This window comes from Alnus glutinosa, chromosome 4 (genome assembly GCF_958979055.1).
Source record: "Alnus glutinosa chromosome 4, dhAlnGlut1.1, whole genome shotgun sequence".
Lineage (NCBI taxonomy): Eukaryota > Viridiplantae > Streptophyta > Magnoliopsida > Fagales > Betulaceae > Alnus > Alnus glutinosa.
This window is the reverse complement of record NC_084889.1, coordinates 3,411,654-3,433,937: the sequence shown is the minus strand read 5'-3', so window position 1 is coordinate 3,433,937 and position 22,284 is coordinate 3,411,654. Positions and strand designations below refer to the sequence as shown.

Sequence of the window (22,284 nt, the reverse complement as noted above, 5' to 3'; positions counted from 1 at the left end):
ATTTATTTTTCCACCTAATCCGAAGAATGGCATGGTTATTCGTGAGATTAGGATACAGCTAGCTAAACAAGCATGTGTGGCTTTGAAATTTGAATCTAGCTTTCGATCTCTACTCCCTCTCCTTTGAGTATCAGTGAAAAGACAAAAACGAAAGGAAGGAATCACCGAAATCAACGCCGTTTAGGCTTACGTGCACCACGACATTACAGCATATATATATATATATATATATATATATATATATATATATATATATATATATATATTCTACTGGAACAAATTCTAGTTACTACTACTTCCAGCCAAAATTTCGTCATGTCGTGTACGTATAATTATACCACTATTTTTATCTTTTCGAGACGATATGAATTATGTCCTCAGATTTAAGAAATCGAAGATCAAATTCAAAAAAAAGAAATCGAAGATCAAGGCTGACAATAATAGTGATTATCAAATCATGCATAGTGATTAGAGCTTGTGTAACATTAAACACGGTGAAGAATCAATTCTAAAGGTTCAATAGCTTATAGCTATGAGTTGAAAGTAGGTTCTTCAGCACTTCTTTCTTTCTTCTTCCAAAGATTATTTACAATAATCATATTCTTTTTACTATTTGCATTTGCATGTTTTTACGGTTATTAAGTAATATTATTATTCGATATTTGCAAATAGGTAATAAGCTTATTTTAAATACTTTTAAAAATAATTTTGACAGATTTTTAATCTTTTAGGTTTATTTTGAAAATATAATGCTACACCAAAAATATGTAGAATTGAAGAAAAAAAATGAGATGATGGATACAATTTCAAAATATTCATGATAATCAATGCTCACAAGAAACACATTTTTGTTTTTATTTTATTTTATTTTATTTTATCAATGATTCAATGTGCATAAGTTATCAATCAAGCCAGCAAATAAAAAAACATAAATTATAAATTCAACATAAAAAAGTAATATTACAAATTCATAACATAAAAAATATAAATTGTCTAAATATTATATATTCATAAGTGGACTATATATATATAAATAAAGAGTACTATGCGGATACGGTTATTAATTATCTACATCCGTGCATGTGCATAATAATTATTATTATCCACATTCGCATGTGCAGATAACATATGCGAACGGTTAATATTCACTTGTATGTACGCTTCTAACATGAGCTGCATGCACAGTAAAGACACGCATTTAAAGGTTGAATAGATATGAGTTGAAAGTAGGTTCTTCAACACTTATTTTAACAGAAGCTCAAGGCTGTAAATAGTGATTACCTAACAAATCATAGTGATGAATAGAGCTTATGCATGTGTATAACATTAACAACACGCGCGGTGATCGAGGACTCTGTTTCTAAAGGTTCATCATTCATCAATAGCTATGACTTTCTTTTTTCGACGAAATCAATAGCTAGCTATGACTTGAAAGTTAAAGGCAGGTTCTTCAACACTTTTTTTTGTCATAGAATAACACGATCGATCCTCAGAAACACTACTATCTCCCTTAATTAAGAGAATTAAGTGGGTTCATTAATTTTCTTCGCTCACGACCACGTAGCCAGCTAGCTCGATAGATGAGGAGCACCGATCGAGCAAATTAAAGTGATCGTGATTAATGATTATGACTCATGATAATAATTAACCAACAATGATTAATTAAAAAATAAATAAATAAAATTGTGCTTGAAGTCAGACCGTAAGCAAAGCTCAGAAAATTGGTTTATATATATATAATTGAGAAACAAACCTCAACCTTGTTGTTTTGAAGATTCAAATTTTTTTCTATTGTGGGATACCATCGGCCGTCCTATGCGGCAAAACCCTCATTGTTTGCTGTCGTCAATTGATGCCAACCTAGTTAGGAGATTGATCAAAGAAATTACTTTAAATTAATTATATAAATGTTCTTAATTATGCTGACTTTTGAAACCTTTTTTTTTTTTTTTTTTTGTTCTTTTTCATTATATATATATAACTTGATGAGGAGAGTAGAATTAGTTGAATACAGAATTAATTAGATAGACTCAGATCCTTAAATATCCTTAATATATATGTCACGTTGTCCACAGCCATAATGAAGTCAACAAAGCGTGAACATTATAGTATTGGGTTTAAGTGTCTGTCTCATGCGAAGATATTTGTCAAACCTTCCTCTCTTTTCTTTTCTTTTTAACTCGATCAGAGTATTTCGTTTTTAGTTTATATATTTTTCCTCATTTTTAAAAAGGGATAAATACCCCATTGGTACCTGAGTTTTACGTGTTTTTAAATTTAGTACCTCAGTTTTTTTTAGTATTATAGGTGGTACCTGAATTAAGGGTAAAAACCCATTTGGTACCTCTGTTAGATTTTCCGTCCAAATTTTAACGTCTCGCCACGTGTCAACCGCTGAGGTTGACACGTGGCACTACATAAAAAAAAATTAAAAATTAAAATATTTAGAAAATGATTAAAAATAATAAAATTTTAAAAAAAAAATTAAAAAAAGAAAAAAGAAGAGGGGTGGCTGAGCCACCCCCTTGGCCGGTCTGGGGTGGCCGAACCACCCCATAGGGGGTGGTTCGGCCACCCCACAGTTAAAAAAAAAAAAAAAAAAAAAAAAAAAAAAAAAAAAAAAATTTGAAGGGTTTTGGCCCTAGGGGGTGGCCGAACCACCCCCGTGGCCCTAGGGGGTGGTTCGGCCACCCCCATGGGCAAACCCTCAAATTTTTTTTTGAAGAGTTTTGGCCCTAGGGGGTGGTTCGGCCACCCCCTAGGGCCAAAACCCTTCAAAAATTTTTTTTTTTTTTTTTTTTTTCAACTGTGGGATGGCCGAACCACCCCCTATGGGGTGGTTCGGCCACCCCACACCGGTCAGACCGGCCAAGGGGGTGGCTGGGCCACCTCCTTGGCCAAAATGGGGGTGGCCGGCCACCCCCATGGTTTAATTTTAATTTTCTTTTTTTAATTTTCTTTTTTTCTTTTTTTAATTTTCTTTTTTAAAATTTTATTATTTTTAATCATTTTTTTAAATTTTTAATTTTTAATTTTTAATTTTTTTTTATGTAGTGCCACGTGTCAACCTCAGCGGTTGACACGTGGCGAGGCGTTAAAATTTGGACGGAAAATCTAACAGAGGTACCAAATGGGTTTTTACCCTTAATTCAGGTATCACCTATGATACTAAACAAAACTGAGGTATTAAATTTAAAAACACGTAAAACTCAGGTACCAATAGGGTATTTATCCCTTTTAAAAAAGAAGGAAATTTAAAATCCTCCACGTCGCTTGCAAGAGATCCACCCTTTCGAATACAGGAGTACTGGAACAAGAATTATTTTTTTTTTTTAAACCCGTGTAAATAAATAAATATGTAGATACAAAAAGTAGTAGAATATAAAGCTAAATTATCTTGTAATTTAGGGGTGAAAAAGTCATTATGGACAGAGACATAGTATAGAAAATAATATTTTTATATGTATTTTTTAAAAAAATTGGAGTTGTCAAAACTAGATCCCCCAACCCATAAGATAGGTCAGCTCCTGTTTGTAAAGATAGGTTACTCACCTAAAAATATGGGTGTTGAATTCGAACAAACTGTCACATAGGTTGATCTAATGCAATAAAACAACCTTATTAACCCCCAATGGCATGGATTGGCTCAAGTTATGAACGGTTTGGACTTTGTGGTAATTCATGAGGGATAGTTTATACCCACCCTGGAGGAATATAAGAAGGCGCAGGTAAAGTATAGTAATCAAATTATTCAAACTACACGTGAGGGTCAAATAAGATGGAAAGCTCATCAAATTAACAAGTGTGTTCAGAAGGTAAATTGGGTTGTGGCTTTGGACACCGTAACTTGGCGTTATCGGAATCGGTGTTATTGCAAGGGGCCGTAAAAGATGTGTAAATGCAACTCGAAGTCTGTTCAAATTGGCAAATCTCGAACCGGTGCCGCCAACGTATAGATTTGTTTAGAAGGTAAATTGGGATGTGGTTTTAGACAACCTAATTGCGTGTATGGCAATAGGTGTTATTGTGAGGGATCGGACAATGAAGGATGTGTAATTGTAGCTCAAAATTATCAAATTGGCAAGTCTTGAACCTGTTGCCATGGAGGCCCTATCTGGCTTACATGCTACTAAGTTTAGTAGAGACATTAGATTACAAAATATCACTATATATAGTGCCATGAAGAGTAAACGGTTTCCAATTAATACATAGGACAAACAACAAACTAGTTTACATTTGTGGAAGACAATTTTTTTTAAGTGACCTCAAAATTTGAGCTCAACACAAAATTAATAAATTGACGTTAAAGGATCTAACATATTTAATTAAGTAAAGTTAAAATTAATTTATATAATTTTATATTCATACTTCAATCCGACCGTGCAAACTTGAGAGGTGATTACGGATTACTACCCTATAGTTTTCCGTTATTTATTTATTTATTTATTAATATCCGTTGATAACTTGATATATAATAGAAGTTGGACTGTTCCTTTGTCGCGGGGCCCATATAAAGGAGGATCATCGTGTAGGCATAACCAGGTCTTATTGGGGAATTCAGAATGGCCACTGAAAGTTTGGTCCGGTCATTTTTGGTTTTCACAGCTGCCCCAATCATCAGAGCATTGAAAGAGAAGGTAAAACTTTAGATTAATTACGATGGTAATTTCCATTAAAATTTGTAGCTCATAATATATGCTTTCATTCATATTGTTATTTAATTTATTTTTTTTCGGATAAGTAATGATTTAACGTATTATCAGAGCAAATATTTGAATTTGAATCATAATTTCACAATTTTAGTTAAATATTTCACGTACTGAACCTTACTTATTGACTAAGAATTTGAGCCTACGTAACGTAATATTAAGTTATTAATTAAATAATTAAATATACTATTTTTTATATCTTAAACTTTTAGGATATTTAAAAGTCCTATTTATTTCTTGTTTCCCATCAACTTTCACGCCATTTTCCCAAACTTCCAACTTAGCAGGTAGCACAGTCATATCTTCTTGAAGTAATTCTAAAAGACTTCATTCTGTCCTTTTTGTGTTTAATTATTTAAAAATGATGTAACTTTTAAAATTACAATTTAATCAAAATTTAATAATAATTTATTACAAATCAAATCATAATTTTAAAAATAACATAATTTTTTAAAAGAATACGAAGAAAAACTTACAGCATTACTCTATACCTGGTGGAAACCAATTACAGGGTGTATAGTTGGCTTTCACCGGAGACTTAATTGATTACCTCATCGCTTGCGTTCTCACATCTTCCTATCATTTTCCCACTGTTGTCACATGGACCATACAAAGGTACTATTTTATACTTGGTCCAGGGCTAATCAATGTTTCTCACTTTCCTTCATTTGACTCTTTCTTTCTTTTCTTCTTTCTTTTTTTTTTTTTTTTTTTTTTTTCAATAAAGAATGGCATGCACTTTATGCTGTCAAATGTCTCCCTTCTCATCAATAAAGATATGAGGAAACCAAACCTTAAATTGTCAACATCGGCAAAATAATTCCCTATTTGCTTTTCAGGAGGAATAACCTGCTTCCATGACGTATGTGGTTTGAACTTCATACTAAATATGTTAAAATTATTGGGACTTGACTTGGGGTTGAGTATTAATTCCATGGAATATGTCCCGATTGAGATGGGTATTCTATAACAAGATTCAAATGACACATATTTTAATTCTAACTAAAAAACAATTTGGTTAAATTAGGAGCTAGCGGCCACGCCCCTCCCAAAAAACAATTTGGTTAAAATTTGTTTTAGCATATTCCGAGTTTATTTTGATGGCCCCTTTTAATAATTTTTTTTTTTTTTTTTTTTTTTGTTAACTGTCTAATTGTGGATTGATAATAATGAAAATGACATGAAGAGTAGCAAAGGGAATAAAATGGCCTTGTCTAGGCTATCTGGTGAAGTTCCTAGGATTAAAAATTAAACAGATAGAATAATCTTTACTTAAAGAAGCTTAAAAAAGTCAAATATCATTATTTTGAATGTTGCAGTACTAGTTAAAATATCAGACCGGCTTGGATGGCATGGAATTAATGTGAATTTCTTTATGTCATTTCCATTTGGTGGATTAGTAAAAGAGAATATATCAACAAGAAACTTTGAAAAATGGGAAATGGAAGACACATGACAATATCAGATTGTTACCTAAAAACAAGTAGTAGAATAATGAGATATCATGTGAGGCCAGGCAGAAGAGATCAATAGCCAATCATAACCAATGTATGTATGTGTTTTATTCTCACAAAGTTTTCTCCAAATTAGGGTGGAAAAAATTCGTTTCATCAAGTATATGAAATTTACATCTATCTATATATATGTCTTAAATACGTAGTGAGAATGCATATGATTTGTTAATCATATTAAAAATGTATGTGAGAATTAGATGTTCTAAAGACACATGTTAGTTTACTGCTTAATGTTATGTACCACGCAAATATCCCACAAGTATCATATTTTGTTAATGTGGCAGTGTCAATCCAGCATTAATTTTATTTATTTTTTCTTGTTTTAAGCAAGGGTTCATCCAAGGGTAGATTAACACTGATAAGTCAGCATAGTGAGATGGTGATGGGATATTGGTACGTAATGTAATATACCACATTTTTATTCCACAACTATCCCACAATAGTAACATGACAATCTTAACTATCTATTATTATTATTATTTTTTTTTTAACAAAGGCTGATCAAATGATTGGTTGAGACTGCCGTCGCATCAACATTGTGAGATAGTCGTAAGATAAAACATGTAGTTTTTAACGTTACTCCCAATTTAAAAGACTAGATCGGAGGAAAAATGATTCATTTTATTCATTGGTCATGTTTGGCATTCTTTCCTAAGCCCAACAATCCTAGAACCAATTCATAATTGGGCCCAGTCATTTGTCCAAAATCAGCCCCAATATACGCTAATCAGATCAAGTGGACTTCAAGCCCATCGCACTAGCCCGCTCAAAGTGGTTATTTCGTTAATTATCAAACAACCATGGTTTCTTCTATAACCGCATATCATCTGGTCCTCACTGGTTGCACCGGACTTCCGAGAAAGAGATTTGAGACGCAGAAACACAGAGAATGACGGTGTTTCATTTCTTCAACTGCGCAATCCTCACATTCGGCCCCCACGCCGTTTACTACTCCGCCACGCCATTGTGAGTTTCGCTTCTCTTTATTTCATTCGAAGCTCAATTCCATGTCACGAATTTGGTAAAACTTTGTTGGAATGGAAACCCTAACTTTACTCGGATCCCGATCTGATTTTTTATTCAACGTTGGATGTTTCATAATCTCTATGAATTTGGAGGTTTGTTTAAATTTCAGAAAATCGGTCTGTTGCTGTTGTGTCGATATGCAAATTGTTGTTGCTGTAATAAGTTTGCGTGTGCAGGTCCGAGTACGACACGCTTGGTACCTCTGTTAAAGCAGCTCTTGTCTATCTCGGGACGGCTTTGGTGAAGGTTCGTCGACTTCGTATTCCTGTATTACTCGGTGTCTTCAATTTAGATTCATACTTATGACTTATGTTGTGTTGGCAGCTTGTTTGCCTGGCAACCTTTTTGAAGGTATCGGAGAATGATAGCTTCGATCCGTATCAGGTAGTTTCATCTTTCCCTTATGAATTGCTTTAGGGAATACTAATGGTTTTGTTTATTCAATCTATGGCTTATAGATTTCCCTCCCATCCTTTCCTGCGTCGAATCTGTGTGTCTGTATGTATATGTTCTTAGTATGCTAGGATCGCTTATTGATGCGAATATGGAGCGATCTTCCGTAGAATCAAGAAGTTTGCAAGTTTGCTATTTATATTTGTTAAAAGTGAATGGATAAAAAGGATATAATTCTCTATGTCTAAGTGTGTTTGGAAGGGTGGGAAAGAGGGAGAGTTCGTAAATGTAATGAGCCTTTTGAATTATAGTATAAATTGAATGTGATACTTCGCCCGAACGATGCACTGCTTTTGTCACTTGCTAATTGGATAAAATGATAGGGTCCCATACCACATATTTGTTATATATGCAATTGGTTCTTTGTGCATCTCTTGAGTTTTCTGTCTTCTAATAATTACAAAATCCAAGAAAAGTGATTGCTGGTGGTGAGTGACTTTGGAGGCCTTCTGTCAGATTCTTGGATGGTACGCAGCTCTTGATTGCTCTTTGGGCAAGTTGGAGTGAAATAAAGCTCCAGTATATGTTATTATTTTTGCATTAGAACATTAATTTCCCTATTGAATATGAGTTATGAGTCGTTAAGTTTAAATAATTAATGGCTTTCATTTACAGGAACTGTTGAAAGCTCTAATTGGTTTTATAGATGTTGCTGGGCTTTACTTTGCCTTGACTCAGTTGACTCACAGGAACATTTCTCAGAATCATAAATTTCAAGCAGTTGGACTTGGTGAGTCAAAGATTACTTAATTTATTTCAAAAATCAGTGGCTTATTCTTTTATTCTAGATCAACTTTCAAGCACTTGTTGTCTTTGAAAATTCTTTTCTGTAACTGCATATTTATTGACTTTATAAGGGCTATGACACCTTTTTACCTGTTGGTAGGGTGGGCTTTTGCTGATTCTGTTCTGCATAGATTGGCACCTCTTTGGGTGGGCGCTAGAGGACTAGAATTTACATGGGATTACATTTTGCAAGGCCTTGAAGCAAATGCAAATCTGGTACATTTATTTCTTCTTGTATCTAGTGTATTGTTTTGTAGCTGCAGCTTCAGACAATATCCTTAGTTCTAGGCTAGTGGTTTTGGACAAATAATATCTAGTTTGATATTCTAAGTAGTCAGATTCCAGGATATTACATTTAGTCATTCGGCTGTTATATATATATATATATGTGTGTGTGTTATTTTGTTATGTGAATGTTGAGTTAATTTTCTATCTTTGTTGGTTACTTTTCCCTGTCTTTTATCTTTCCTTCTTTTTTCTTTTCTTTTCTTTACTTTTTTGTTTTTCCTGGCTTCCTTTTCTGAGTTCAGGTGTTGAGTATATCTCTAGCTGCATTGGGATCTTTGATGTGGCTCCGGAAAAACAAACCCAGGACTCTGATTCCCATAATATATGCATGTGCAGGGATTGTGGCAACCATGCCATCCATCACAAGGTATGCTCCACAACATCCCTCGTCATAGCCTCTTAAAAGTTTGTCTAATTTGCATTACTGAAAATTGAGGCATTGCTCTTAACACATTAAAACTTGAAACTTTTATGCTCCTGGCTTCCATAACAACTACTGATTAGTATGGCTACTATTGCAAGATTTACTATTTTGAGTCCATTCTTTTTTCTGGGTAAGAAGACAGCAAAGAAAGCAAGGATAACAGGGGAGCATTCCCGCTAAAAATCTAGTACTCTAGGGGGAGAGGGGAAGGGGATGGGAATGCATCTAGAATCCATCATGGAGGCAGCCCATTTGGCACACAAGTGGGCGCAAGAATTTGCACTACGAGGGTTCTTAGAAGCATACCGAGAAATAGAGGAGAGAAGATGAGAAATATATGATATCACTGGATGAGTGTGCCAGTCAGATGAGAGAGAAGGCTGCTGCAGGGTATTGATAATCGCCGAGGAGTTCCCTTCTAAGATCAGGTTGTTGAGGTCTAAAAGAAGGGCTTGCTTGCCACTAAGAGAACAGCCTGCTTCAGCCATAGTTGGATCACACGGGGGTTGGATTTGGGTCCAGGCATGAAGAAAGTCCACGTATGAGTTTCGGCAGACCACTGCTGTCATTGAGATATGGTCACTGATGACTGGATCATAGTTTATTTTAAGAAAACCCTCAGGAGGGAGTGTCCACCGCTGAGGCTGAGAGAGAGATTGGGAAGAGAATTCCAAGCTTTAAGGTGTCTAAGATGGAATTTTTAACTTGCCAACAGAGATGAATTGTATTAGGAGTAACCCCTTAATTGATAGCTCTATTCCTAGTGTGCCATAGGAAATCTAAAGCAACAGAATCCAAAATCTAAAAGTGAAGAACTTCTGCCTAATCAATACCCCAGAGAGGTTAAGGGTGAAGAATAACCCGAATTCGTTCCACAATGAGCAAGAAGAAAACTTAAAACTATCAATAAGCTTAATCAGTAAGGTTCAAAATGTTGGCGATTTTTCCCAAAGATGGCAAGATGTTCCACCTTATTTTTCATAGGAGTTTAAGGTGTTCATGGAGGTTTAATCTCCAGAGGGCCTTCCAAGCTGAGTTGTGCTGTGGGCTAGCCTATTTTGGAGTGGCCAAGCTTGAGGTATAAGCTAATTGAATGGAAAATTTGCCCAAGGCCTCAAGCATCTGCATAATTCATTCTTCAAAGGATGAAGAGAGAATAGGGATGTTAAGGATCACGTCTGCAAGCCACATGTTATTAAAAGCTTGGGTCTCAATGGCCAGAGACCCACAATCTAGCCGTGGGTCTCCATAGCCAGTGGAGGCTTTCTTTTTCTTTTTTTGAAGAAAAATAATAATAATCTAAGGGTATAATTGTATTTTCATGCATGTGAAAGGGGTATAATGGACAATTTCAGACAACGTATGGGTCACATATTCTATTTTCTGTAGCTGAAAGTGTTGGGTAGTTTGAGGGGGTCGATTATCACTTTGCCAAGTTTGGTGGGATTAGTGCAAATCAGGTGTCACTTTGAGGGGGGTAAGTGTTGTTCTCCAAAGAAACTGCTTGAGATTCTGAAGCTTCGGATTCAAACAAAAAATTAGGTCAGGATATTTTTTTCCCGAACTAATGCCCAAAGGGATCAGGATGCCGAGGGTCGGGTGAGCCCTTGGCAGTTCCATGCCAACAGCTTCATGACGAAGGGGGGGTCATGATAAGGCCCGCCTTCTCGGCCGAGTGAGAGCAAGGTGTGGAGTTGTCTTCTGGCCACAGCGCTTCTTTCATAGCCTAAGATGGAGAAATATCAGGCGTGTGGCATCAAACAAGTTTGGCCTGGGCAGTTCTGATTGCCTTTGAGAGGGGCTGGGGTGGTCAACAAGATCATATGATGCGGTGAGAGGTCGCTTGTGCCTAGTTTCAAGGGAAGCGTATGTTGAGAGGTATTCTAGATGAATGGAAAGTGTGGGAGGGGGGACAATAAATTTACTTATCAAAAAAAAAAATATATTGGCATGAAGGAGGGTGAGCTGGTGGGGTGTAATGGGCTAGAAGGTTGTCGAGACAAATTGGGTTGGGTTTGGGCATGGACGGGGGCAACTAATCCTTAAGGGTGGGCATAGAGAGATTGTCTTGGAGTGGTCATGGGCAAGTTGGGCTTGAGGTTTAATGCTGGAGAGGGTGTTTGGGTTTTCCGACTCAAAAACTTCCTAGATTTTAGCAATCGTGGAGAGAACCTACCTAGTCTAGGCTGGTGCATGGTAGTGAATATGGGAAATAAGAGGTGACATGAAAGGGAGTTTGTCTACAAGTATTAAATTGGGTTGGGATTGATAGGATGGCGGGGGTCGTAGGCCTGGGAAATTGGTGAGCTAGATGAGAGTTTGGGGAGATCGGGTGGTTGTGATCAGAAGATGGGCTATGTGTAAGGTCGAGATGGGTCCTTGGTTTTGGGCGCGGGGTGGATGGCTTTGAGATAGGTGTTTGACTGACAGGGGTGGTTGCTTCAGTGGGAGGTTGACTTCCAAGGATTTTGAGTTAGGTGCACACTCAACAAAGGATAAGGATGGTCCTCCTTTGCTTTGAACTCGATTTGAGATAGAGAGCTCTCAATAGAATTCAATACTTTGCGACGATGGTGGATCAGCCCTCAAATGGGACCCATATTCATACCACCACGCATCTGAATTTGACATCCCTGGTGGCCCACTATATCCTATAGGTTGTCCCTTCTGTGACTCGAACCCATGACGTGTTGTCCGACTCTGATACCAAATGATACAAACCCAATGTAGAACTTGCCATTAAAAATTGGCTTGCAAGGGGAGGATATTCAAGAGCTTATATACAAATTGTTAAGATTGCACTTAAGTCATGTGAGACACTTAGGATTGTAACAAGTTTCATCAGGGGACTAGGGTTTTAGGATAAGAAGGCTTCCTCGAACATTCCATGGCCTTTGCTTTGAGATGCGTTGAACTTCAGTGTTTTGAGGCAAAGGTAAAGAGAAATTGGTTGGTGGCTAGGTCTTTTATGGATAAGTAGGAGACAGTTCCAGACCGATTAAAGAGTAGCTCGCTTCATTTGCTTTGTGAAGGTTTTAAGGGAGATTAATTTGCCAATAAGGGATAAGCTGAAGTGGAGTGTTTGTTCTTCAGACTCTGGCTCAAGGTGAGGGCAGTGTTCTTTCCAGCTTAAAGCTACAGTCTGGGATAGATGGAGGTAAGGTCTTAGTTTGTTGGGTCCATCCAGCTGGAGGGAAGGCTGGTCAGTGAAGGATGAAGAACGTGGGTGAAAGATGGGAAGGGGGGCAGAGAAAGGGGAAAGTAAGGGTGAAGAGAACAGGTCTCTAGGAGGGGCTCCACGGGAGAGCAGGCCAGAATAGCTTTCATTTCTGTTATATAAACTCTATTGACTTGAGTCATTCATTCTGATTATGCTAAATTATGATCTTTTTTTCTTTTTCTTTTTTTCACTTGCAGCTATCTAAGGCGTGGTTTGGGCTGGCACCTTCCAAAGGTGGTAGGGTTTGAACTGTTCACGTCATTGGTGATGGCTTTTATTAGTTGGCAGCTCTTTGCCGCATGTCAGAGACCATCTGCCTAAGTAAGCCTGTCGTTCCTCCAGATACTGCGGTCTGTAAGGCAAAGAAAGGTCGTCAAGGCAGCTTAATTTCTCACAGGACCCATTCTCAATTATAGCGCTTAAGGTGGCTTCACTGTTTTGCTTGAATTTCACGTTGTTTTTTATGTGGTCTTGAGAAATTTATTGATCTATGTTTCTCCTTATTATGACACTCGAGAGTAGATTCACGGATACAGAGTTTCTGCAGTGTAACCTCAGATAAATCTGTTCAGATAGAACTCATCAAGATTTTGGATGAAAATTGAGGTAAGTAGGCTTTATGTTCCATGCGTTCCAGCTTTTGTGGACCTTGCATCTCTGACAGCTGCACAATCGACATAAGATATTGAACTTCTAGCTGTGTTTTGTTGCACAAACCTGACAACTTCAAAAGCAACCTGAAGTGAAATTAACAGCGGAGCACTATGCAATTAGGAATAGGATCCTCCTCTCCATTTGAAGTGAAATGGAGAGGAGCCATTTCATAGTCAACATTTAGTGTTATATCAAACGGTGTAGATGATCCAATTAAAGTATAAGAAAATCAACTTGAAAGCTTGCTCTATATGAATTAAACTGCCTAAAATTTGAATCTAGAACCTGCAAACCATAAATGAGAGGAATAGGATCTTTTCCATTTCAAGAGGGAAAGTGAACGAATTTATTTAATAGTCAAGATTTCTAATGATGTTATGTCACTATTAGATCTTTGAAATTTGATCGAAATCATAAAATAGATCTTTTCCATTTCACTTGAAAAGGAGAGGACCTTAACCTCGAGGCTGCCTTAACATATGTTCATGGTCAGCAGGAATTGGCATCAGGCCCTAAAATACAAAGGTAGGGAATTGACATATAAGTACATTTTGTATACCTAATTGATGCCAAATATCTTCCCAGGATTAGTTGAAAAAATTATCAGAGACATCATACACCAGCACCAATCCCATCCATGTTGCATCATAAGCTAGGGCACTGCATTGGCTTCCCTATTCTCCATTTCTATCTTAAATTTGAATAGAATTAACTAAAACTTACGTGCATTAGATTAGCTATTCTCAATCTAAACGAACATTGAGTAGCACTCTAACTCCCCCTAAAAGTTTTTTATTCATTTCTCTCTCTTTCTTGAATTTACAATTTTTGACAAAGAATATTTAATCAGATGTGAAAGTTCATTTAAAAAGCCTTAGCTAAAATAGAAAAGAGTAACTTGGTTGCCCTTTATTTAGATAAAAATTTAGGAAAGCTAATGTCGGTACTCTTACACGTCAAAATTTGATAGATACAAGGCTACTCTGCGTAAAATATATATAGCAGCCTAATAAAGCTTCAAAGAACTACTAAGCATGATCATACAGCTAGAGAGAGAGAGACATTCGACGATTATCAGCAACGGTGTGGCTACTGGCTAGTATTCCGTCTTCCATCTTTCTCCAGCAAACGTTTTACTCTTCAGACTCCTCAACAAATGCTTCAATTTTGAGAAGAATGAATCCAACCGCAACCCCAATGAGTGTAAGAACGTTGATTATGGCAGCAATCTTGAATATCTCATCCGCAGCATTGCACGTAGAGGAGAGTGCTCCTCCACCTCTCCTCGCTCTCAATGAGCCGACCACCTTAGCAAAGCACTGCTCAGTGCATACGGGCAAGCCAAGAGATACCAAACTGTTGTGAGCTTTAAGACCTCCATAACAATTCAGCGCTCCTATGTACGCCACCTTGTTCATTCTCTTCTGGGTCTTCCCGCCGGAGCTCATCATAGCTCCGGTGGCCGTTGCTGAAGCGAGGGCAGCTGTTGCTATGGCCATTGCTAAGCCTCCCACAATCTAGAAGTCAAAAAACAGTGCTATACAGAACTTGATTAGGAAAAATTATGTACGCAAAGTAATTAAATTGGAGGTTTTTATCGATTACCTGTTTATGGGATTGGATTGGGAAAAGGAAGAGGAGGGAGGAGGGAGATCAAAACGTCACTTTTTCGTCCGAAGGATATAAAATGAGTTTGGATAAGGTGGGACGAATTTTGGTTGGCTGACAAGAAGCCGCCTACTTACGTGGCTTTTTGCTGATCCTCTACAATGGGCAACATCCGATGGATATGAGCATCTATTCAAGCTTCAGCACGTAGGCATAGTTCCTATTTGGGAACGAGCAGCATAATCAGACCAAATTGATTCCCGAGAGGTTTAATAGTGCCAATATTGCTAAAAAAAAAAAAAAAAACACAAAACAAATTATTTTATGTGATTCAGATAGTACCAATCATTGTGGACTCTAGTACTTCTTCTTCTTCTTCTCTCTTTTTTTAAAAAAAAAAAAAAAAAATTACGAGGAACCCCTCTAAGCTCAAAGCAGGATTATTTCGTGTACCCACCCTTATCAGGTAAACTTCGAATCTATGTAAAGCGCCTCATCCACACAAATCGGATAGTACTCTAATTTTGCCGGCGGACTAGCTCCAAAGAATTGTTTGCACTTAAAGGGATTCGAACCTGACCTTATAGGACTACCACAAAGACCAAGACCCTTACCACTTGACTTGAACCTACTATTATCATATATCTTTCTTTCTTTTTATTTTTTTTTTCTTGAGGTATCATCTATATATATATATATATATATATATATATATATATATATATATATATATATATATATATATATAAAATAAAATTAGAGTAAGGTTAAAAACCACACTTGTATTTCACTACTATTCTATTATGCTGACGTGGTAGAGCCAATCAATCATTGTTAAAAATAAATGAATTCAAAGACTAACCGACATTGCTACATCAGCATAATTGAAAAGTGATAAGATAAAAGAACAATTGCTAGTGTTACTCATAAAATCATGTTAACTCTGTTTTGAAAGTAATGCTATAAAGTATACACTACTTTTATTCCATTTTGCTAATATGACAATGTCAATGACTCTTAAAATTCTTTATTTTTTTATCTTTAACAAGAATTGATCCAATAACATTAGCCAAGTGAGACAAAAATGTGATTTAGCATTTCTGTTTTGAGGTATGCAAAAAGCAGTCTAACAAAAATGGCAATAAAACCCCAACATCGTTGTGTTTGCAGACAAGAAAAAGATCGTTTCACCTATGACAACCATAAACTTGGACTTGGTATACACAACTCCTTTAATTGAATGCAAGTATGCATGAAATGGGCAAGTGTTCATTCTCACTGCCCATTCTGTGCAAATTCCTCAATAAATCTTAAAATATTAAAATCATAATGATAAGGACCCACATCCAACAGCATAAAAGAGTTCTACCATACAAATTTGACAAGTTTTTCCTCCAAAAAGAAAAAAGGAAATTGGAAGGAGGCTTCCATCATCGTCCAGCACAACACAGATAATTTTAGCAAGCAAAAGCTGTGAGTTATGCAGAAACTAAACTAAATTTAAATTTGCACATGCACACAAATTAAAAGAGAAAAAAAGTTACACATAGCAACACCGTCCCCTAATTTATATTAACCAAAGTTTTGATCTTTTTTACATGCGTCACGAAGAAGGCTTATTGCCGTTACATGACACAATAGCTAACTCATTAGGTGTAGCTGCTCCACTCTGATGGTCGAGCCCTTTTTTTCCATTCCAGGATATATGTACGAGCATTTCACATTTGCCAACAAGTTCAAAAATGCAGATATCTCCAATCTTAACATCATTCCCACGAACAAAGGCCATCCACCCTCCACAAAAGGTATGCCCCATTCGCCCTTTCGAATCCGGGACGGAGTTCACTGTCCAACATTTCCCTTTTAAATTTCGAAGCACAATCTCAGTTTTGCAGTCAGGGAGAAACGCTGTAGAAAACTGGTATGGGATTTTCTGCAAGATAATAACCATTTGGTGGTAAGTACAAATTGATGCCAAAAACATTTTTCAGAAAAAAAAAAAAAAAAAAAATTATAAGAAAATGTGCAATCATGGATTTAGAAGACTCACCAAAGTATATGAACCACTGATGTTGAACTGTTTCATGATCCTCACAAAATTTGGAAAACAAGAAGAAAAAGAACGAGCTGCTCTTTCTTCATCAATTGCTAACAGCATTCTCATGCTGCCTCTATTTTGTGAGCCTACTTCATCTTCTATGCCTTTTTTACTCCGAACAACTGTCTCCATTTAGAGTTCAAAAACTGACTTAGAATAGAAAAAAGAACAAAAGAAGAAAATGGTTTTCTGAATGAATATTGTAGATGGAAACTATTCAGATTTTTTTGGGTGTATGATTGCAAACAATATAATACAAGGAATCGCTTCTAAACATAGTGAAAATCTAAACACACTAAAAACCAATATATAAGATTGAATATACACAATGAAAACTTCGATGAATTCCAAGCTTAATCATTGACCAGAAAATAGATAGCATCCGTGGCCCATCATAGCAAGCAATTGACTGAGAGAAGGAGGAAGTCAAAATCTTTGGGGAAGACACTGATCCTGCTATTGAAATCAATTCTTAACTACAAATGCCAATAGAGATATAGTTAGATCCTTACCCAACTTTTTGTTGGCAGTTTTTGACTGAGAGCAAACTGGAACTTTGGTATAAGTCTTTGATGCGCCAGATTGTTTTTTTACATCAATAGAGAAAGGCGATTCTTGACGTCTCTTTGACGGTTTAGGAGATTTCCCCCTTGTTTTCTTTGACAAACCTTTAAGACTCTTATGTGAAGTGACAACACGTCCAGCACTTGGCCTACTACTAGCAACTTTTCCATTTTGGCAGTCTTGCTCTTCCCTTCCAACCCCAAAAACGTGAACGGTTAATTCACACTCGCGTACAAGTTCAAAAATGCAGATATCTCCAATCTTGATGTCATTACCACGCACAAAAGCCATCCATCCACCACAAAGAGTATGACTTGTATTTACTCTTGTAGTGGGCACAGAATTCACAGTCCAACTTTCTCCTTTCAAATTCTGAAGGACAATCTTAGTTTTGCTGTTTGGAAGATGTGCCATTGAAAATTTATATGGAATATTCTGCATGACAGAAAGCAGTTAGAAAAGAGAAATTGATGAAAAGGCCATCTTGCAGAAGAAAGCAACAATAAGCTGTAAGCATATTAGATAATGCCAGCTGGACGAAAGCCCTTAATAAACCCCCTCAACTGCCTGAAGAAGTTGCATAAGCAATAGAAAAAGGTAATTGCTGTTAAATGCCATCCAAACCCACATCTGAACAAGGAGGAAATTATTTGTAACAACCATAGGGATCAATGGTGCCAGGGATCAATGGTGCCAGATTTAATAGGTAACCAAGAAAGAACTGTAATTTCCTCAGGAGAGCAGCAAGTTTCTCATTATAATGCAAAATCAGATGGTTGATGGGTTGTGAGATTTGTTGAGCAACAGTTAGGCCAAAATATTGGAGTCAAGGTAGTCTTCAAGATGTGGATGCGAAAGAAAAGATTACCTGGCCAAGAAAAGACCTTCAGTGATACAACATATCATACAAATACAATTTTTTAAACCTTGATCTAGTTTATGATGGGCATCGTACATTATGAAGGTACTTTGATGGACAAGACATAAACTTTTATGAAAAAGATAATTCATTTGAAAAATCTAAAATAACAAAAACAAAGGAAACAACCCACCAGAGTATATGAACCACTGACATTGAAGCTTTTCATGATTCTCATGAAATAAGGGAAAGAAGAAGTAAATGATTGGGCTACTTCATGCACCGACAACATTGATGTACAACCTCTACCACGCATGTACACATCATCCTCTTTGCTGGCTCTATTATGGATGGAGGGCTTTGTACTGAGTGGAACAATATCCAACACTGCAAGCAAGAATTTTATACTTTCATGAACTGTCTCTATACATAAATATAGAAGTGCTATTCTACATGGTTAAAATTTGAGTATTAAACTATGTAAATTATGCTTTCTGCACAGATATTGGTATACTATTAATATGCAAACTTATTCTTTTATGCTTTTAATTTAATAACAAAATGATGAGGTCCCACGCTTTATTTTACAAGCAGACTACTCAGGAAACATGGAAAAAGTAGCAGAATTCTCAGGTCCTTAAGCCACTTGATTCTTTCTGTTGTGGAAGGCAGATTCTTGTCCTCAAAACCCATTAAATATACAGTTGGCTTCCTTACCTCGCTTTTCTTTGCAACCTTTTGATTGAGAGTACAAAGCAGAATTCTTCAGTGGACTACCACAATGCTTTGGTTTTTTGGAGTAAATTTCTTCTTGACATGGTTTAGCCGCAACTGTGACCTCATGCCGGTATCCTTCCCCATCAGACATAACCACCTTGCTTTCCTGGTTCTTGCCTGTGCATTCTAAATAGAGTTGTGAAGCGCTACCTCTCAATTTCTTAGGCACACCTTCAAAAATCTTTTCCGAACAGGACGCAGCCTCCTCTCTTTCTCTTTTCTGTCCCATACTTATATCAAGGTTACTAGGATCTTGACTGCATTCAGAATGAAATGCAGCTTCTTTCTCACATGCACTTTGATCAAAAACTTGCACAGTGAAATGCAACTCACCATTATATCTGAAAACCAAAAGATCACCACATTCTATAAAATGATCCTTCACAAATGCTGGCCACCCATGGCAGAGGAATAAATCATCATTCTGCTGAATTAACTCAACATGCCAAGTTTTCCCGCTAGGACCGACCAACGTCACTAATCCAGATGTTCTGCCTTTCATATGTCTGACAAACCGTACAGGAATTTTCTGTGACAGATTTGAATTGTGTCACCATCCAACTATGCAACACAAATTCCATGAAATAGCAAACAAAAAAAAAAAAAAAAAATTCACAATGTCTATTATGCCCCTGACTGGATGTAAAGCAACCCAACATCTCTTAGCATACTGGAATTAGATACGAACAACACATTCTCATATTTAGCATATTTTGGGGTACTTTTAGATGCAATTCATTGATGAATGACTCCCAACGATCTTTAGCCTGACTGGGTAGCCTATCTACGAAATTGGTTCCTTTGCCATCCTGCAGTAAGTAATATGGCATGCCACATTACTTACCAAGGAAAATGAATTACCCGGATATAATAATGCTTTTTAACTTTTCCAAAGCTCAACGTAATGCACAAGAGATGGAGCATGGGAGACGAAAATTTGGAATAGTACAAGAGCATGGACTATTATAGCTTTCATTTATTCAATTTTTCTTCCTTCTTTCCTAGCAACCGAAAAGAACATATTCGAGGAAGAAAGAATGATTTTGATGGCCACCATTAAAGACTCTGGGATGAAATTATAGCAAACAACTACCAGAATGCAATATTTCAAGAAATAAGCACCCAACTTGTATGGAAAGTAAGGGCCAACCTTATCATGTTCACATATCTTTATCCTTAGAATCATGACATTAGCATATGGCCTCATAATCTTATAAATAGACACTGAAACAAGAAATGTGCGCCACAGCTAGTTTGGGATTCTTGGAGTTGAACTTTTTTTAATGTGTTTGACTTGGCACCCATATATTTGAGCAATATTTCTAAGGCCAAAACTTATTTCACATGCTACCATTACACTAAGAAAATGAGCAGAACACGGGGGAAAAAGAAGCTGAAAACGAGTTTCAACGTCCAATGCATTTTTCCTTTTCCTTCTCTGAAATCCCATTACGTTAACATTACTTGTGCATCACATACTTTACTGTAAGATTACAACAAGCAATTAGGGTTTAAGACTAACAGTAGACCCTGACAAGCAAGAAGCTATTCTCAAATAAAAATTCCTAACCTCTACACACAAATTAACAGCAAATTTTTGCACTAACCCTACTTGCTCAAGAAATTATGAAAACACGGTAATCCATCTAATATACATGTGCACAATATAAATAATATATAATATATATTAAAAAAAAAAAAAAAAAAAAAAAAAAAAAAAAAAAGAAAAGAAAAGAAAAGAAAGAAAGAAAGAGGAATACCAGTCTTTGTGAGCTTATAACAGAGGAGTAAACGTCAAAGAAGTAAGGCCGCCTGGCATTCGGCAACTCCTGGAGAGCTCCTTTTTCCATCAAACCACTTTCTTACACCGAATAGTTTCTGAGTGATTTTCTTAGGAACCAAACAGCATTCCGAGATTTTCTCGGAAAAGGAAAGAAAAATGAGATATAAAAGGAGAGAGAGAGAGAGAGAGAGTTAGAGCGTCTGATGGTGATGGTCGAATCGAAGCGGTTTGGAGTGCAGTGTGGTGTGTGCAGCTGATCTTGGGAGATGCCGGTGTGGGTGAGGGGCCACCGCTCGTGTCAGATTTGGAGCGTGTGATTCGCACGTCGGATGTGTCCTCTTTTCGCCAGGTGGCCCGAATCGTTGTGTTTTGCTGGGCGTGTTTACACGCTGGATGATAGCACTGCCACGTCTGATTCACCCATTGGATCAAATTTAAGCCCCAATTCAATTAGTACATATTAACTTAACAAATTAATATAGGATTTGGCTTGCCGTAAAAAAAAATAAAAAAAAATAAAGGAGAATTTTTTTGTAACTTTTTTAATGGTTCATATGTAATTCTTTCATCTCTCTTTCTCATAAAAATAAAGAATAAATAAATAACTTAAAATTAATTCTAAAGCGTTAGAAAAACCAATATATATATATATATATATATATATATATATATATATATATATATATATATATATATATATATATATATATATAATGGGGGAGATTTAAAGTATTTTATATAACAGGATTTCTTATAGATTACAGAGAATGATTGATTGCCATTTTATCTTTGACTTTGGATAAATTGCTATGATTTGTAAGCTCCAGTTGTTTATGTTATTTGACAAGGGAAGTGAACTCTAAGAAATAATTCTAAGAATGTCTGTCTTTAAGCCATTTTAAGAAAAATATATAGTTTTAAAGATCGTAAGTGTTTCAAATAATGTATTAAGGCTTAATAAATGTAATGTTATATTATTGCTATCTCCACCATGGCTATGGGCCTTTTTTTTATTATTATTTTTAGCCTTTTAATTAATTTAGGTAACTTAATCAAAAAATGCTTGAAGTAATACAATTTTTACTATAATTTGTTATATTGATTGTTTATAGAAATGTGTGTCTAAGAGTCCACATTTGAATAGAGTTGACGTGATAAATACCACACAAACTTTCAGGTCAATTTGTAAAAATAATAAATATAATGTGGACGGCCATGTGGCAGCTCACATTTTAATAATTGACGTGATAAATGAATATTCTACTACATGAGTTTATAAAGGACCTTATAATCAAAACTGTAATATCCTTAACATCACTCAAATATCTAATATGTAGGATACTTGTGAATTTTTCCATTTTTCAAAGAACATTATTCTACAACACTTTGTGAAATTATCAAATTAAACCATTTTTCTATAAATTCTCACCTTCGGTCATATTACTTAAAACAAATTATATGACTCATAATCTAAGATTGAATGAGGGGTTTTAATATAAGATTTAACTTTGAAAATTTTCA

The 22,284-nt window shown here is 36.1% G+C and overlaps 3 protein-coding genes across 4 annotated transcripts; 1 reads left to right on the top strand and 2 right to left on the bottom strand.

Moving 5' to 3' along the window:
• Positions 1 to 7,034: 7,034 nt before the first annotated feature.
• On the top strand, positions 7,035 to 13,045 carry LOC133867326 (uncharacterized). The gene is made up of 7 exons (XM_062304051.1): positions 7,035 to 7,189; positions 7,426 to 7,495; positions 7,574 to 7,633; positions 8,318 to 8,432; positions 8,589 to 8,704; positions 9,019 to 9,143; positions 12,618 to 13,045. The coding sequence occupies exons 1-7, from the start codon at positions 7,113 to 7,115 to the stop codon at positions 12,739 to 12,741; spliced, it is 687 nt and encodes a 228-aa protein (XP_062160035.1). The 5' UTR covers positions 7,035 to 7,112; the 3' UTR covers positions 12,742 to 13,045.
• A 908-nt stretch (positions 13,046 to 13,953) lies between these two features.
• Positions 13,954 to 14,815, bottom strand: LOC133866491 (uncharacterized). 2 transcript variants are annotated; one of them, XM_062303031.1, is made up of 2 exons: positions 14,680 to 14,815; positions 13,954 to 14,611 (listed from the first exon to the last, which is right to left on the bottom strand). In XM_062303031.1, the coding sequence occupies exon 2, from the start codon at positions 14,571 to 14,573 to the stop codon at positions 14,208 to 14,210; it is 366 nt and encodes a 121-aa protein (XP_062159015.1). In that variant the 5' UTR covers positions 14,574 to 14,611; positions 14,680 to 14,815; the 3' UTR covers positions 13,954 to 14,207. The 2 variants fall into 2 exon arrangements, with proteins under 2 accessions (XP_062159015.1, XP_062159014.1); XM_062303030.1 differs by having other exon boundaries at positions 13,954 to 14,591; positions 14,680 to 14,799.
• Positions 14,816 to 16,032: 1,217 nt separating this feature from the next.
• On the bottom strand, positions 16,033 to 21,076 carry LOC133867181 (B3 domain-containing protein Os03g0619600-like). The gene is made up of 6 exons (XM_062303888.1): positions 20,741 to 21,076; positions 18,921 to 19,509; positions 18,397 to 18,590; positions 17,293 to 17,779; positions 16,733 to 16,902; positions 16,033 to 16,615 (listed from the first exon to the last, which is right to left on the bottom strand). The coding sequence occupies exons 1-6, from the start codon at positions 20,828 to 20,830 to the stop codon at positions 16,286 to 16,288; spliced, it is 1,860 nt and encodes a 619-aa protein (XP_062159872.1). The 5' UTR covers positions 20,831 to 21,076; the 3' UTR covers positions 16,033 to 16,285.
• Positions 21,077 to 22,284: the final 1,208 nt, after the last annotated feature.